Source organism: Heterodontus francisci, chromosome 12, assembly GCF_036365525.1.
Source record: "Heterodontus francisci isolate sHetFra1 chromosome 12, sHetFra1.hap1, whole genome shotgun sequence".
In the NCBI taxonomy this organism is placed as follows: domain Eukaryota; kingdom Metazoa; phylum Chordata; class Chondrichthyes; order Heterodontiformes; family Heterodontidae; genus Heterodontus; species Heterodontus francisci.
In genome coordinates, this window is record NC_090382.1 from 24,680,471 (window position 1) to 24,699,555 (window position 19,085).

At 43.8% G+C, this 19,085-nt stretch overlaps 1 protein-coding gene across 1 annotated transcript in view; it reads right to left on the reverse strand.

Annotated features, from left to right (window-relative positions):
* Window positions 1–314: 314 nt before the first annotated feature.
* Window positions 315–19,085, reverse strand: part of LOC137375685 (uncharacterized) — a 46,062-nt gene continuing 27,291 nt past the window's right edge. The window contains exons 4-5 of the mRNA XM_068043073.1: window positions 11,039–11,205; window positions 315–575 (exon numbers count right to left, since the gene is read on the reverse strand). Coding sequence (XP_067899174.1) covers window positions 420–575; window positions 11,039–11,205 — 323 coding nt within the window. The 3' untranslated portion in view covers window positions 315–419. The remainder of the gene's footprint in view (window positions 576–11,038; window positions 11,206–19,085) is intronic.

The window sequence follows — 19,085 nt, forward strand, 5'->3', positions numbered from 1 at the left end:
ACTTCTGGCTGCAAGGTTTGTCTTGCACATGTTTGAAAATCAATGCAGGACTAGTGAGGAAATCTGTGCTGTTGTCATGGTTTTTCAACTATTACACATCGACATGTTCACAAACACTTTGCTTCTGCAGCAGCTGATCATAGTTAGTGGTGTAATACTTCTAGTTGGCAATGCAGCTAGAATATGAACATATTTTCCTGTTTTCTTACAAAGATCGTTTAATTTCAATTACATGTCTTTTCACATAACAGTTGGCAGAGAAATTAATAGAGATTCCAAATGCATATTAGTCTACGGCTTTTCACAGTCAGATGCTTAGAAGCCCATAGTATGTAAATATTCTTCAATTATGGTTTTATTTCTGTTGTGTTTTTGTCTTTTATGGTACATGTAAGTCTCACGTCCTGGAAAGTGCAAAATTAAGATTTTTCACCCAGGTGCGGCAGGCCTACAAGAAGCAATGTAACTTGAGTGGAAGAAGAGGATCGCAACTTCACAGGACACTGGGGCACAGCAGGTAAATAAGTGGCAGCAAAGCAGAAAGTGCTGGGGAAAGTCAGCAGATCAGGCAGCATCTGTGGAAAGAGAAGCAGAGTTAACTGTCAACTTGGTCACTTTCCATTTTGCTGCCAGATTGACAGCAGCCCCTCTCTTCAACGGTGAGGTAAGTATTTCTTTGTCAGATTAAAATAGGGCCCCAGCACCTGCTGTACAGGGATGGGCAATAAATGCTGGCCTAGCCAGCGATGCCTACATCCCATGAATGAGTACAAAAAAATGGTTCCTCGCTGCGCCGGATGTCCCGACTCTCCCCACGTAATATTGGAGGGGGGGTACGGCTTGTCGCAGTGATGCTAATGAGCCCCCGCGCATAATATTGTAGGGGCTCGGCAGTGTCTGCTGAATGTGGGCATGCCACCAAATTCAAGGGGCGCTGCCGCAGAGCGCGGCACCCGAATAAAATACAGCCCGTTGTCTTTCTGGACCAAGAGGGTAGAATGAGTTGCCTTCAGTTACTTCAATCTTGTGGTTAATATTTATGTTGTATCTTGGACAACCATTAGCTGTTTTACATTGGCCTTAGGGCACTTTGTTGACTGGTTACCAAAATGCAGGTCTCACACACCAAGCTTCAACTCCTATGTAAACCTGTTGGATTTGCTGAGGTCACAAACTCACCTACACCAGGTTTTCCTGGCAGCCTGTCTTTGCTCACAAGCACCCCTCAAAACATGGTTCAAAAATTAGTATGTGTCAGCAGTGTGCATCACCACCCAACATCCACTGAATACCATTCAGGAGCAGGAACCTTACCAAATGATGTCCCCATGGAGATCAGTACAGACTAGGATTGAACTTGCAACCTTCCTGACCGTGTCATGTACCATGATGAATGGTACCTTTCCCAAATTAGTGGAGCTCTCTGTTATTTATATCATATAAAATTAGAAAGACAGTCATCAAACTTTAACTGAAAATTCATCCTCCAGCTCATGTGTAGCAGTTCCCGGGGACATGAAATCTGTGCAGGTGATTTGTATGCACTAAACAGCCAACAGAAGCACTGTATTATTTATGTAGAGGACACTTGAAAACAAACAAAGGGAGTAAAGGAGTCTTTTTGAGAACTAAAAGAAAACTTCATAGGTAGCCACTGATATAACTTTTCAAGCCCTTAGTTCTCGTGAGCAGGAGACCTCCAGCAGCTGGGTGAAAATATCAAGGGGAAACAGCAAAGAATCTATTTTGTTAAGAAGCTGTTAAAAACTTACATTCGTACCTTGAAGAGTTTTGCATCAAGCTGTTACCTGATAATCTTTGGACGTGATTAGCTATCGTAAAGGATAATTGCAGCAAATCAGTCTGGAGATCTCTGCAGGAGCAAAAGTTTCACTTTGATACAAATGACTTTGCAGACTCTGATAAATTTGCAGTCACTTAACAATGGAATCACTCTGTGCTGAAGAGTCAAAGGGATTAAGATCACTTCAATCACACAGCATCAGATACGATGAAGCTTTAACTTATAACCCTGGAAAGATGGGCATGTAATACACAGGCAGATAAACAGACCAACAGATTGGCAAAGGCAGGTTGACAAACAGATAAATAGATAGCTAGATAAACATTTGGGTAGGTAGGTCAATATATAGACAGATAGATAATAGATGGGCAGATAGACTAAGGTCCACTGGTGATTGTACATGCAGCTACTGAAGTGATGTTTTTCCACCCAATGATGTTTATCACATGAAAAACCACTGCCTTGTATTCCATTTCAGGCCATCAACAAGGTGTTTAAAAAATGAGTTATTTATTTAGGAGGCAAAGGGTATTTAGAGATATGAGGGTAAATTTTGCCTAGCGCCCCTACTGGTGTAGAGCATTGCTTAACAAGACCATGGTTTGAAGAAACAGGCACCTGATTCAGGGTACGCTCGATTTTCCAGTGATTCATATTCATCAATCAAATGCCTCACAAGATTTAAGTAATTAATGGAAGGAAAATCATTTAGGCTGGAAATCTGGCCAAGAATTTCGAATAAATTGCTTCCCTTGCACAAAGCTGTCTGCCAGGACAACAAACTCAGAAGTTTATCTCACAATCCTCTCTCTTAGGCAGTCCCTCAGGAACGAGGATGACTTTCTTCCACTCCAGGGTTGTGGATCCTCAGGTGACTGAATAGTCCAATTCTGGATCTGCACACTCTGCCACAGGTGGGGCAGGTGGTGTTTGATGAGGCCAGTGAATGGGATGCTCAAATTTCCGAATGCTGCTTTCACTGTTTGCATTTCGTCACTGGCTGGGCATGTCAACGTTGTTTGAACTGGCTGGCACCTTCGCTGATGCTTCTTCTCCATTTTGGGTGGTCTCGGGCAAGAGATTCCTTTCAATCAGTGGAGATGTCACATTTTTGCAGGGAGGCTTTAAGGACATCCTTGTAGTGTTTCCTCTGCCCTCCTGGAAGCCTCTTGTCGTGACGGAGCTTGGAGTAGAAAGCTTGTTTTGGGAGTCTTGTGTCAGGTATGCAGACAATGTGCCCCAGCCCAGCGTAACTGACTAGCCATGACCAGTGTCTTGATGCTGGGGATATTGGCCTGAGACAGGACACTGATATTGGAGCGCCTGTCCTGCCACTGAATTTGCAGGATCTTGCGGAGGCACCACTGGTGATATCTCTCCAGGGCTTTGAGATGTCTGCTGTACAGTGTCCATGTTTCCAACGCGTATAGGAGGGCAGGTAAAACTGCAGCCCTGTAGACCATGAGCATGATACGAGGGTTGAGGTCTTTGTTGTCAATCACTCTTTTCCGCAGACAACTGAAGGCTGCGCTGGCACGCTGGAGGTGATGCTGAGTTTCATCATCGATGGCTACCCTTGCTGAGAGGAGGCTCCCAAGGTATGGGAAGTGATCCACATTGTCCAATGATTCACCGTGGATTTTGATAGTCAGGAGGCAGCGTTGTGCTGCGGGAGCAGGCTGGTAGAGAACCTTTGTCTTCCGGATGTTTAGCTTAAGGCCTATTCTTTCATATACCTTTGTGAATGCATCAACCAGGGTTTGAAGCTCGGCCTCTGAATGTGCGCATACAGAAGCATCGTCAGCATACTGCAGCTCAATGACAGAGGTTGGAGTGGCCTTGGTTCTGGACTGGAGGCGACGTAGGTTAAATAGTTGCCCGCTCATCCTGTAGAGGAGATCTACTCCGGCAGGGAGCTTCATGGAGATGAGGTGGTGTGTTGTGGCGAGGAAGATGGAAAAGAGCGTTGCTGCAATGACACAGCCTTGCTTGACCCCAGTTTGCACTCGGATTGGGTCAGTGGCAGATCCGTTGGCATGGATTACAGCTTGCATGTCGTCATGCAATAGGTGGAGTATGGTGACGAATGTCTCTGGGCAGCCAAATTTGAGGAGGATGTTCCATAATCCCTCCCAGTTGATACAGTCGAAGGCCTTTGTGAGGTCAAAGAAGGCCATGTATAAAGGTTGCTGCTGCTACCTACATTTTTATTGGAGTTGTCTTGCTGTGTTGTCTTATCTCACAATAAGAACGTGCTGGTTATAGGTGTTCAAATAAATCATTTAATTTTCACAATATTTTAATTAGTAACTTTTCAACTGGCCTAACCAGTAAATGTGGAAAATGTTTCACAAAGGAACTTGATCTCATAACCCATGAGGGACAAAATGTCAAGGTAGTCAGGTTGTGGTCTTTCCTGACACACTGCATGCTTTTGCTTCCAGTTTCCCCCCATCTCTCCTGAAGACGCTGACTTCTAGCTGATGTGTGTGCCACATCAGCCATAGCTTCCATACACATCAATATATAAGAGGCAGGAGAATGTGATGGATAGCACATCTTAGCATCAGGGCATAGTTGTGCAGTAGTGGTGAGTTGCAGGATCGAACCTCAAAGTGTGGGGTTTCATGTCTCTATTATTTTTGGGACATGCAGATTGCCATAGGTATCAACTTGGCTCACATCTGGGTCAGAGAATTGTGGGCTTATGGTCCGTGGAAAGTCGATGGTGAAAAATGGCTTCTGCATCGGCTTACACAACAATCACTGCACATCAAAAAAACAATTTGTGGTGTGAAGTGCTTTGATGCGATAAATTGCTGCATAAATGCCAATATTTCTTCTTTTTCATAGAATCATAGAACAGTATAGCACAGAAGCAGGCCATTCAGCTCATCAAGTCCACTCCAGTCTTTAGAAGAGCAATTGAGTTAGTCCCACTCGCCTGCTCTTTCCCCATATTCCTGCAATTTTTTTTCTCCTTCAAGCATTTGTCCAATTCCCTTTTGAAAGCTTTTGATTCTGTTTCCACCACCCCATCAGTGTATTACATAAGAAATAGGAGTAGGAGTTGGCCATATGGCCCTTCAAGCCATTGTATGGCCCATCATACAATAAGATCATGGCTGAACTACCTCAACTCCACTTTCCCACCCCATCCCCACATCCCCTGATTTCCTTAGTGTTCAAAATCTTTTGATCTCATTCTTGACTGTACTCATTAACTGAGCATTCACAGCTCTCTGGGGGAAGAGAATTCTGAGGATTCACAACCCTCTGAGTAAAGAAATTTCTCCTCATCTCGGTCCTAAAGAGCCAACTCTTTATATTGAGACTAGGCCCTCTAGTTTTAGACTCTCCAGCCAGGAGAAACAACCTCTGAGCATCAACCCTGTCAAGCCCTCGAAGAAATTAGATCACCTTTCATTCTTTTAAACTCCAGAGAATACAGGCCCTTTCTACTCAATCTCTCCTCATAGGACAGCCCTCTCATCTCAGGAATCACAAGTGTAATTTTTTTTCCTCATGTCACATCTGGTTCTTTTGCCAATCACCTTAAATCTATACCCTCTGGTTATTGATCCTTCAGACATTGGAAACAATTTCTCTTTACTAACTCTATCAAAACCCTTCTTGACATTGCAGTCAAGATGTGGCTTGATGAGAAAACAAATGGACTTGTCCATTGGGTCACTGGTATTCCACTGTGAAGATGTATTTTGCTGGGCTCACTCCATAGCTCAGTTGATAACGCATTGCTTAGTGTGGAGCCTTTAAACAAGGCTGAAGTATTTGGTTTCCCTGTGATAAACATGTCCTTGGTGTCCCTAGGCCACTACTTCTCACAGTACATTACTGCTCGGCTGCCTGAAATGACCCTGTGCCATGAGTCAAATGTAGCTGTCACCTGCATATAGATGGAGCAGTGCAGTCTGATGATCATGAATACAGAGCCTCATGCAGTAAGTGGTAGAGTTCCCCAGTTTCTTTTCTTTTGGGCCTCCTTATCTCGAGAGACAATGGATACGCGCCTGGAGGTGGTCATTGGTTACCTTTTTGGTAAAGAGTTCTCTTCTATCACAGCTCTCCTCATTAATGTCCTCACAGGACCTGTATTGCCTGCCTTTAGGGAAGGGGTAATACCTTGTCGGGTGCATGCTCCTTAAATACATTCTCATTTCCTGCATCCTCTCCTGCTTCTCCCTCTCCATGGCACTTGTGCAAAGGTATACCTATAAGGGATACCATACCTGTGGATGGGAGAGGATGCAAAAGCTCCCAGTGGGTTCATACTCCCAGAATCAAGTTCAGAGCAGTGTAGGCTGAATACCAGGAAGTTGTTCCCAGCTGCTGTAATTGCTGGTGAAACCCTCAGGTCCTCATTTGTGTGTGCGAACATTGAGCATGGAATGCATTAAGATCACATGCAATGCCCTTCCATGTTGCAGAACCTACTGACATTCAGACATAGATTTTCTATCCTTCCTCCAATGTTCTCACCCAATTATATGCCTGTGCAACTTCCAATCAGAAGTGATGAATGATGTATTCTAGGCATGGGCAGCTTTATTGTGGTGGTGTTTAAATACTGGAAATGTGTTCTCCGATACATTTTCCATTATTTACGCCATAGCAAGGAGCATCTGTTCATCGTCAGCATCCAGCGTTGCCATGTGGGGCCATTGAGGCATTTTAAATTTTGAGGCAGCAAAAAAGCTCACGCCATCAACCGCTGCAGCCATTCCAAATATTTACCCCAAGAAAATTCTCCAGCAGAGGTCAGAGATCTCACCAAGTTTATTCAAATGACCCTGTTGCTGGAAGAAATTTGGATGCACCCTTGTTGTGGGCAGAGGCCCTGCCACACTACATTCCTATTGGCACAATGGCCAAGAGAAAGATCTATGCTTCAATGTCAAGGCTTGCATATGACAAATCGCTATGAGTGAGCTGCCAAAGTGTAATCAAGGTCCATGGAACTGCATCCCAGCAAAAGTTAGCACCTTCAGGAGAAAATTGGTATCTGCTGAACCAGATCCTTTTGTCAGTTGTAACATGCAGTTGAGTTTTCACTGGTGGAGGGAGTAAATGCAGCATTGACAAGGTGGTCTCACTGCAACATTTTTACTGAGAAACACCACTGAAGGGCCCATAACAGAGGCACTACCCATGTTGAAAAGAGTTAAAATAAAAAGTAAATGATGAAATAGTGGCTATGTGATACCGAGCTTCAGTTTTATAAGCCTGTAGATTGTAGGAAGCAGGAAAGATTGAAGAAAGTGAAAGGTGCTGCAGTTTTGAGTTCCAAGTACAGAAGGAGTTGGAGTAGCAGAATGGGTTGGGGTCTTCGACGTCAGTTCACTGAGGATGTTGAGAAGAAAAATAATGTGTAGTATCATCTATTTGGAGCTTAGGAGGAACAGTAGAGAGTTCAGAGGAGCAATGAATGTAGTAATAGCAGCATAATTGAAAGTGAGACAAAAATAGTTTAGGCTGGAGCTGTTAATGAGGCAACCCAGATCTGCCTTTTGCTGCTGTCCATCAATTTGTGAAATATTACAGAAGGCTGGCTGGTGACAGACAATTTAAGATGGAGGTTGTTTCTTGTACACAGGTCTGAAAACCTCCACTTCAGCCAAGCTGGAAACCCCAGCTAGGTAATGAAGAGCCATGCGATCCCCTTCAATGTGTCGACTTCCACAGAATGGCAGAATGGAGATCCCGTTTCGCCAGTCACAAAATCTCATAATTGAAGACAAGATCAACAGATGTAGACATAGTCACTGACCTGAAACGTTAACTCTGCTTCTCTTTTCACAGATGCTGCCAGACCTGCTGAGTGGTTCCAGCATTTCTTGTTTTTATTTCAGATTTCCAGCATCCGCAGTATTTTGCTTTTATTTTAGTGTTTAATTCACTGCCACTTCTCTTCCTTGGAATGCCTACCTTGAAGAAGTTCTGCTCTTCTCTCCGAAGGGATTTTCGTTTGTCTCTTTTACCTTGTTCACCTTCATTGCTTTCTATTTCCCTCCTGGTGTTTGATAAGGTATCTACCGAAACTCGTTTTCACATCTCTTTACCTGTACAGTGCTTATAAGGTCCTTGTGCAACTTTAAACTTTAATAATTTTGGATGTACACATGATAGAAGCAAATTGTAAATGGTCTATAAAAGCATAATTCATAAAGTGTATTTAATGTTAAGGTTATTAGTGCTGTGTTCATGTTTCATTTATTTCATTTCCAATATTGAAACTGAGGCGACAGTAGAAGAAAAGATGAACTGTGTATTAGGGAAGTGAAGTAAAGTGAAGTTCATAATGCTGGAAGAAGAAAATTCACTGCTCATTATTGGAAATATTATGAATTATGGTTCCATATGCCACTTATAGTTTGGTTCTAAATTGTGTACATCCAAAGTTATTAAAGTTTAAAGTTGCACTTTGTAAACACCCTGAATATGAAAGACCTCTATCAATATTGTTATGCTAGGCTCCCACCTGCCAAGAATGAGGCACATGGATTTTATTATGAACATTGATTTTAAACTGTGATTTTTAAACTCTCACAAAGCCTTTGACCTCGTCAGCAGATGTGGTCTCTTCAGACTACTAGAAAAGATCAGAAGTCCACCAAAGCTACTAAGTATCATCACCTCATTCCATGACAATATGAAAGGCACAATTCAGCATAGCGGAGCCTCATCAGACCCCTTTCCTATCCTGAGTGGCGTGAAACAGGGCTGTGTTCTCGCACCTACACTGTTTGGGATCTTCTTCTCCTTGCTGCTCTCACATGCATTCAAGTTCTCAGAAGAAGGAATTTTCCTCCACACAAGAACAGGGGGCAGGTTGTTCAACCTTGCCCATCTAAGAGTGAAGACCAAAGTACGGAAAGTCCTCATCAGGGAACTCCTCTTTGCTGACGATGCTGCATTAACATCTCACACTGAAGAGCGGCTGCAGAGTCTCATCGACAGGTTTGCGGCTGCCTGCAACAAATTTGGCCTAACCATCAGCCTCAAGAAAACGAACATCATGGGACAGGACGTCAGAAATGCTCCATCCATCAAAATCAGTGACCACGCTCTGGAAGTGGTTCAAGAGTTCACCTACCTAGGCTCAACTATCACCAGTAACCTGTCTCTCAATGCAGAAATCAACAAGTGCATGGGAAAGGCTTCCTCTGCTATGTCCAGACTGGCCAAGAGAGTGTGGGAAAATGGCGCACTGACACGGAACACAAAAGTCCGCGTGTATCAAGCCTGTGTCCTCAGTACTTTGCTCTACGGCAGCGAGGCCTGGACAACGTATGTCAGCCAAGAGCGACGTCTCAATTCATTCCATCTTCGTTGCCTCCGGAGAATCCTTGGCATCAGGTGGCAGGACCGCATCTCCAACACAGAAGTCCTCGAGGCGGCCAACATCCCCAGCTTATACACACTACTGAGTCAGCGGCGCTTGAGATGGCTTGGCCATGTGAGCCGCATGGAAGATGGCAGGATCCCCAAGGACACATTCTACAGTGAGCTCGCCACTGGTATCAGACCTACCAACCGTCCATGTCTCCGCTTTAAAGACGTCTGCAAACGCGACATGAAGTCCTGTAACATTGATCACAAGTCGTGGGAGTCAGTTACCAGTGATCGCCAGAGCTGGCGGACAGCCATAAAGGTGGGGCTAAAGTGTGGTGAGTCGAAGAGACTTAGCAATTGGCAGGAAAAAAGACAGAAGCGCAAGGGGAGAGCCAACTGTGTAACAGCCCTGACAACCAATTTTATCTGCAGCGCCTGTGGAAGAGTCTGTCACTCCAGTATTGGACTTTATAGCCACTCCAGGCGCTGCTCCACAAACCACTGACCACCTCCAGGCACTTCCCCATTGTCTCCCGAGACAAGGAGGTCAAAGAAGAAGAGGCTCCCACCTGCCAAGAATGAGGCACATTAATTTTGTCATCAACACTGAACAAAGAACAAAGCAGTACAGCACAGGAACAGGCCATTCGGCCCTCCAAACCTGCGCCGATCTTGATGCCTGCCTACACTAACACCTTCTGCACCTCCGGGGCCCATATCCCTCTATTCCCTTCCTATTCATGTATTTGTCAAGATGTCTCTTAAACGTTGCTATCGTATCTGCTTCCACCACCTCCCCTGGCAGCAAGTTCCAGGCACTCACCACCCTCTGTGTAAAAAACTTGCCTCGCACTTCCCCTCTAAACTTTGCCCCTCGCACCTTAAACCTATGTCCCCTAGTAACTGACTCTTCCACCATGGGAAAAAGCTTCTGACTATCCACTCTGTCCATGCCGCTCATAACTTTGTAAACCTCTATCATGTTGCCCCTCCACCTCCGTCGTTCCAGTGAAAACAATCTGAGTTTTTCCAACCTCTCCTCATTGCTAATGCCCTCCAGAACAGGCAACATCCTGGTAAACCTCCTCTGTACCCTCTCCAAAGCCTCCACGTCCTTCTGGTAGTGTGGTGACCAGAATTGCACGCAATATTCTAAGTGTGGCCTAACTAAGGTTCTGTACAGCTGCAACATGACTTGCCAATTTTTATACTCTATGCCCCGACCGATGAAGGCAAGCATGCCATATGCCTTCTTGACTACCTTATCCACCTGCATTGCCACTTTCAGTGATCAGTGGACCTGTACGCCCAGATCTCTCTGCCTGTCAATACTCCTAAGGGTTCTGCCATTTACTGTATACCTCTCACCTGCATTAGACCTTCCAAAATGCATTACCTCACATTTGTCCGGATTAAATTCCATCTGCCATTTCTCTGCCCAAGTCTCCAACCGATCTATAGCCTGCTGCATCCTCTGACAATCCTCATCATTATCCGCAACTCCACCAACCTTTGTGTCGTCCGCAAACTTTCTAATCAGACCAGCTACATTTTCCTCCAAATCATTTACATATACTACAAACAGCAAAGGACCCAGCACTGATCCCTGCGGAACTTCACTAGTCACATCCCTCCATTGATTTTAAACTGTTACTGGAGTGAAGAAAGGACTTGTTAAACAGATAAGCCATGGCTGGAAAGACATTTGTATATTAACAGACAGTGTTTGGAAGGACAAAGCAGCCATTCCCTGGCATTCAACTCACAATGGACTTTTGATCACCAGACGTTGAAGGTGGGGGAGCTCGCATTCCAGATTGACTGCTAAACTGGCTGAATACACAAACCAACATGGTCAAACCAGCTAGTTACATGACTAACCTGCTGGGCAACCTGAGTTTTTGAATTTGTACAAAGAGTTTGGGCAAAAAAGCTGAGAGCTCCTGGACTGAGAAGATCTCTCCTGGCTGGCTCGCCACAGCCTCTCCTGTCTGTCTGCTCCCATCTCTTTCTCACGGAACTCCAAATCCATTGAAGACACGTGAACCCTAAAAGAGAAAAGTCTCCTATAGTGAACAAGGTTTAAGAAGAATACTGGGCCCCAACGAAAATCTAGATCTACCTACAATAAAGGACACTACAGTGAGCTCAAAGAACCGAAACACAAAAAACCTCCTCAGATATTGCCTCAAACTTTTCCACTTTATTTCTTCTGTTTTCTTTCTGTCTCTATCTGCATGTGTGTATCACATGTGCATGCTAGTGTGGGCTCATTGTGTATCCGTAGCCGTTAACCGAATTAGAGTTTAAGTTTAATAAAATTTCACTTTTCTTCTTTAAACCTGAGAAAACCTGTTGTGCTGGTTTCTTTACCTTATATCTGGAAACAAAGTGATGATTGACAATGCAGCCGGCAGCGGCCGTCATCGGATTGCGCCAATCAGCGCATATGCGCTGCGTTCCGCATTGCCAGGGCTGGTTGGTACATGCGCAGATGACATCATCGCGTAACACAGGAAGAGAGCGGGGGTGGGGGGAGCGGAGGCGGGGGGAGTGCTGGGGTAGGGAGAATGGGGAGAGCGGGGGTGGGGGAGCAGGGAGCGGGGGTGGGAGGAGTGGGGGGAGCGGGGGTGGGGGGAGCAGGGAGAGAGCAGGGGTGGGGGAAGGGGGGAGAGAGTGGGGGTGGGGGTGAGGGTGGGGGAAGGTGGAAGAGTGCGGCCGAAGACCTGTGTGGTGACGGGTGCACTCTCTTCTTCCCCGACCCCCCTGCCCGCTCCCTCCACCCCTGCTCTCCCCATCCCTGCATGGTACAGAGACCATTCAGCCCAAGTGATCTATACCAGCATTTATGCTCCATACAAGCCTCCTCCACCTGCCTCTTCATCTAACCCTGTAGCATATCCTTCTGTTCCTTTCTCCCTCATGTGCTTATCTAACTTCCCTTTAAATGCATCAATGCTCTTTCCGTCAACTATTTCCTGTGGTAGCGAGTTCCACATTTTTACCATTCTGTGGGTAAAGAGTTTCTTGAGAATTTTATATGTGGCAATTTTTCATGTGTGAGCCAAAACTGTTGGCAATATTACATTCAAGGCCAATCTAGTTACAAGTTAACTATCTAACTGGAGTCACCGGATAAAGATCAGGAGCAGGATCCCTGCTGATTTTCCCCTCCCTCACCCATGAGTGCCAGGCTCAATCATAGCAAGCCAATTGCTCCACGGGCAAAGATCACCCTAGAACATAAGGACAAAAGAAATAGCTGTAGGAGTAGGCCGTTCGGCCCTTCGAGCCTGCTCCACCATTCAATATGACCATGGTTGATCTTTATCTCAACGACAGCTTCCCGCACTATTCCTGTACACTTTAATTTCCTTAGTATCCTAAAATCGATCGTACGCTCTTCAATATACCCAACAACTGAGTATCCACAGCTCTCTGGGAGAACGCCAAAGATCCACAAACTAACTCAGGACAGAGTGGGAAGCTAGCAATTAATCCATATAGCTTTGCCTGTTACCCCTAGATGAAGGATATCCTACGTTTTAGAGCTGGGGACTGGATATACATGTACATACACATTGCTTTAAAATCCCAACTTTGTAGTTTTCTTTCAAAATTCTTTATAGCAAAAAAGGTCAAATAAATCATAAAACCCAATAATCATATGCAAGACCTCGATATACAAAACAAAGGAACCTTAAGCTCAAAAATATCATACCCTCTCTCCTTTCCCTCTGTCACCTTCTCCCCCAAAGCCTGATTCTTTGGAAGCTTCGGGTCATTAAAATTCCTGGGCCTAGAGGATGGTAAAAGCTGCCCCGGACGGCTCAAAATCAGGACACAGCATTTTCTATCCCTAAAGGTCAGGAAACTTTAATGGGTATAAGTCCAAAACTGCTAAAGCTTACATCACATACAAATCCAGCAGGAGCTTCATGGATTGAACCTAATGACCTCACCCCCACCACCGCCCCACCCCAACACTCTGCATTTGGACTTTGAAAGAGTTGTTCCTTCAGGTAAGACATTAAACTAGGATCATGTCTGCCTCTTCTGATGGCCATCATGGAGCCTGAAAAATTGACCCAATCCACGTTCAAAGTACACAAAAGTTCACCAATTGCTAAAATTATGTAATCTACTACGTCTACATACATGATGATAACTAACCATACATAGCTAAATTAAGCAAAGAGTGCAATGGAGCTTGTCACTGGTGCAATGGAGCATTTAACGAGTTAAAAAGGAACTGTAAAGTTCACAACTTCAGCTGTCAGTTACTTATAGGTCAGTGGAAACATTTCTAGGTTAATAAATAATCATGCAATGTTGTAAACATATGGGAAGTGATGGTACTTGAATTTTTTGCTTAAAACCACAAATTGTGCTGATGAGGATGAAATGTAATCAGCACAAACTCAAAGTTGAGGTCTAGATTTCAAATGTCAGGGAATGTGGCTCAGTGATCAAGCACGTGGTTTGCACGTATGAGGCCATGAGTTTAATCCGCTGCAACTCCATCCACTTTAAGTGAAAAATCTGCACATAATCAAAATTACAATCAGCATTCTAATCCTGAAAACCATTTGGTGAAGGATAGAACTGGAGCCAATCTTTACACACGTTTATATTTATTTACAGAGTTACACATTAAAAGCATTTACCTCCTAACCTTAGGGCATGAGTCCCCTGCAGAGTCTCATTTAGGTTCGGAGCCGTCCTCTAGACATAACTGCAATGTGTTAAAACTGGAATTTTATTGAGTAATTATTAAACAATTATTAATGATAAAAAAGGAAAGAAAGATAACTTTATTAAAAGAACGGAAGGAAAAGAGTTGAGAAAAAGACTAAAAAAACTTATAACACCCTGCTATAGCCCTAAATTAGCCTGTTCATGACAGCTCCCTAAAATGGTACCATTCCCCCTTGGTACATATATCATCAAGTCTCTGGAGAACCTTGCACAGGGTGGATTCTCTGGTCAGTCACCCCGTCGACATCCGTTCCTCCGTAGTCTTCAGTGGTTGACTAATCCACTCTGGCTGCAGCCCCTAGTGTTGGATGCTGTGCCCCTTTAAGACTAATTTCTGGCTCCATTCCAGCTTTCCGAGGCCTTCATCAGACATTCTCAAAACAAGAGTCTGACAACCATGTGTCCTTATCAAATTCTTCTCACAGGCACTACAAGGCCGTTCAGATTGTTAACACATCCTTTGATGGTGTCTCACATCTGCCATCAATTAGGTTATACTGTCCATCAGTTAAACTCTATCTCATGATACCACACCATAGTGGATCACGCCATGTGCAAGGTCATCCATTGTCCTGGCTTGTAATTCAAGGGTCATCGAATACTATAAGAACTGACTTCTGGTTAAACAATGAGAAACAACCATGATTTTCAAGAGAAAAACAGTAGTTTAGACAAAACAACAGCTGCGCATGGCCTGGCTGATCAGCATGAAAACAAAAGGAAAAAGTTCTTGATTACACAATTGATTAATTACTTGACTTAATCAGAGTACAATCACACTTAGTTTGAAATCAATGTCTACAAAGTAACCTTTAAAAATTCACTACAGGTTTAATACAGATTTTTTTTTAAGTCAAAAGCAAAGCAGAAGTAAAATGCAAAAAAGATAAAGTAGAAAAAGTAGTGGCTGCAGGTCTCAGGCCTACATAACCCAACAACTATAATTTAATTCTGTGTCTATTTATAATGCCTCAAGTGAATCCCCATTTAATGCCCACCATCTTCCTACAATTAAACTCAATCAATATACAACTAACAGATTACTTTCTCTCTTTCAATGAAAATTAAAGTGAATACATATAATGAAAATTTCAAAACAAATTAAATCAAAAACCTCCATATTCTGTACAATGCATTACATTACAAGAGACCCCTTCCTCTAGGACCTGTAAAAATGTATTTGTACATGCATTTCTTTTTGTAAAACAAGCAGACAGTTGATGACTTGCATCCGCCCATTTAATTTCAGAGATTTCTTTTCTCTGCAGCATTTGTTTCAATCCAGAAAAGTCAACCCATAATCTTTTCTCACTCACTTTTCATGGAGTGTGCATTATCCTACAATGGACGATTGCATAACATTAAATGGATATATTATCTTCAGTACACCATTGTACAGAATCTCAGTTAAATTATTTGACAAATAGAATCCCATATCTAATGCCGCTACAGTGGCCACTGTTTCAGCAGCCAAAATGTTTTGAACAATTCTTTTTATTTTCTTAGCTTCCCAAGCTAAAAGATGACATTTCCTGTTCTCACCCATCAGAAATATTATGAAACCAGCTGCACTAGAGTACCCATCTGGAAGATTAGCATGTGAAGTATCACTAAAAATGACTAGTTTCATGTTCTTTGGGTCACCTAAGAATGAGAACTTAAGTGCGCATTTCTCCAGATTTAAGTTTTTTAAATGTTTTATTTGCCCTTAAAACATTCTCAACTTTAGGGTGTTTCATCATAGTACTTAACTCCAATACATCAAAACTAGCATCTGGTCCAGCCTGAGTGTCCAACCAGTTCAATTGACCAATCAAGCACATAATTGTTCTGTCTGTTCTTCAGAAATAACATCATCTTTCTGTGAGGATCTAGTGCGATTAACTGGGATGGAAATAACTTCTCTGAATAGGATTGTTGATTTAAAGTCATTCCAGACCTAATCTGCTTAATATCTAAATCAATAATATTTAAAAGCCCCACAAGCCCGACTCCCAATTTTAAATTCTACTTCAATCTTATTAATAACACATTTCTCAAATTCTGCAGTACGACCCCATAAGAAATCATCAACATGCATCATGCAGATACCTGAAAGGTTTCCTTTATGAAGACAATAAAACATTGTAGGATCTGCTTTTAATTGAACACATCCTATTTTCAGCCAAACAGATCTCACCAAAAATAGCACACCTTGGAAGCATCATTCAGGCCATAGATGTAATGAGTTCTTTATGTTGTCTGATGCAACATAAATGAGATATGTGGAGTCCAGTTTGCTGAAGATCTCAAATATGTTTATTACAGTTAAACTATTATGTACAGTACAGAGCAAACTATTTACAGAACGTTACTCTGCGTGTTACAATTGCAGAGTGACTCTGGCTTGTAGTCACATGATTACAACCTGGTACTTACCTTATTTGCATAATAAGATCTTAAAGGGACATCACTCTTAAGGCAATCACACAGCAATAGACACACTTGTTTAATTTCCATAGTTTGCCTTCAGCATAGGCGGTTTCAGAAACACTTCTCTGTGAAAGGTATTGCCTGCAGAAACCCGGCTTTTATATTGATCAACCTACACCCCCAAGAATATGTGGCCAAAAGAGCTAAAAAGATTTTCAAGATTACTTTTCCAGCTGTGGGAGGGTCCATTCTAGCAACTGTATCACCAAAACCCTTACTTTAACCTGAAACAAAAACAAAAAATGCTGGAAATACTCAGCAGGTCAAGCAGCACTTGTAGAGAGAGAAGCAAAGTTAACATTTCAGGTGCTGTCAAAGGAACCTTAGCGAGTTGCTGCAGTGCATCTTGTAGATGGTACACACTGCTGCCACGTGCGTCAGTGGTGGAGGGAGTGAATGTTTAACTGGTGGATGGGTGCCAATCAAGCAGCTGCTTTGTCCTGGATGGAGCTACTTGAATGTTGTTGGAGCTGAACTCATCCAGGCAAGTGGAGAGTAGTCCATCACACTCCTGACTTGTGCCTTGTAGATGGAGGACAGGCATTGGGGAGTCAGGAGGTGAGTTACTCACTGCAGAATTCCCAGCCTCTGACCTGCTCTTGTAGTCACAGTAATGGTAATGCCATTGAATGTCAAGGGGAGATGGTTGGATTCTCTTTTGTTGAAGATGGTCATTGCCTGGTATTTGTATGGTGTAAATGTCACTTGCCACATATCAGCCCAAGCCTTAATGTTGTCCAGGTCTTGCTGAATACAAACACAGACTGCTTCAGTATCTGAGGAGTTGTGAATGGTGCTGAACATTGTGCAATCATCAGCGAACATCCCCAACTTGTGACCTTATGATGAAGGTAAGATCATTGATGAAGCAGCTGAAGATAGTTGGGCCTAGGATACTACCCTGAGGAACAACTGCAATGATGTCCAGGGACTGAGATGATTGACAAACAACAACCACAACCATCTTCCTTTCTGCTAGATATAACTCCAAACAGTGGCGAGTTCCCATTGACTCAAGTTTTGCTAAGGCTCCTTGATGCCACACTCGGTCAAATGCTGCCTTGATGTCAAGGGCAGTCACTCTTACCTCACCTCTGGAGCTCAGCTGTTTTGTCTATGTTTGGACCAAGGCTGTGATGAGGTCAGGAGCTGAGTGGCCCTGGCAGAACCCAAATTGAGCATCAGTGAGCAGGTTATTGCTGAGCAAGTGCTGCTTGATTGCTCTATCGATAACACCTCCCTTTACTGATGATTGAGAGTAGATTGATAGGGTGGTAATTGGCCGGGTTGGATTTGTCCTGCTTTTTGTGCACAGGACATACCTGGGCAATTTTCCACATTGTTGGGTAGTTGCCAGTGTTGGAGCTATAACAGAACAGCTTGGCTAGGGGCAGGCTAGTTCTGGAGAACAACTCTTCAGTACTATTGTCGGAATGTTGTCAGGGCCCATAGCCTTTGCTGTATCCAGTGCCTTCAGCTATTTCTTGATGTCACGTGGAGTGAATCGAATTGACTGAAGACAGGCATCTGTGAAGCTGGGGACCTCCAGAGGACGCCGAGATGGATCATCCACTTGGCACCTCTGGCTGATGATGGTTGCAAATCTTTTTCACTGATGTGCTGGGCTCCCCCATCATTGAGGATGGGGATATTTGTGGAGCCACCTCCTCCTGTTCTTTGTCTAATTGTCCACCAACATTCACAACTGGATGTGGCAGATCTGATCTATTGGTTGTGAGACCACTTAGCTCTGTCTTGCTAGGGATTATATCATCCAACCACCCCTGCTGCCAGGGCAGTTGTCAACTTGCAGTGCGGTTGATCAGCTAAAATTTTATGCAGCATTTCATCAATCACTGAATTTCACAGTGCCCAATGCTGAAAGGACTTACAGCTGCGGTATTCAACCATAATGTTCATGATTTTATACATGTCTCTATCCTCGCCATTGGCAAATTCCCCTCCATTTCCAGACAGAAGCTTTGCTCATGCCCCAAGTCCAGTCCCTATCTATTTCTCCATGATTTTGTCCATAATAACCATTTTGTCCTTACTAAAGGCTGAATTTTATGATCACGCCACCAAGAGCAGTAGTGGGTACACAAAATGCCGGCACTCCCGTTTGTTCGGTGATGGGCCGCGCCACCGCGATATGTGGCAGGCAGCCATTTTGCATAATTGAGACTGCCGTCCCCCCAATGGTGGGGTCTGAAATGGAGACAGCTTTCACATCTTTAGCTAATGTAGGACAAGGTACTGGCGCCATCTTTAAATCCATGTCAGCAATGCATTCACTATCTCCCTGCATTCTACAGAGGTTCACTGAAGCAACACTTCCAAAAATTTAAAACTCAGCAAGCCACCCCACTGAGCATCCTTCTGATCATGTCAGAGGTCCAAGTAAGGTTGGCCCCACGGTTCAGTGATGACTTCCTGCTTATCCTCCTCCAGGCTGCAAGGGAAAGATGGGAGGTTCTTTCCCCAGTGATGGCGAGAAGAGGTCCTCCCACAAGACCAAGCAAGCCTGGACAGAGATCGCAGAGGAGGTTAGTAGCTGTGGGGCCACCCAATGAAACTGTATCCAGTGTAGGAAGAGTTTAATGACCTTCTGAGTTCAGCAAAGGTAAGTGGCAGGTTCCAAAATTGCTCAGTGTGATCTGGGTGTCACTACACAGTATGACACATGGATGCCATTACC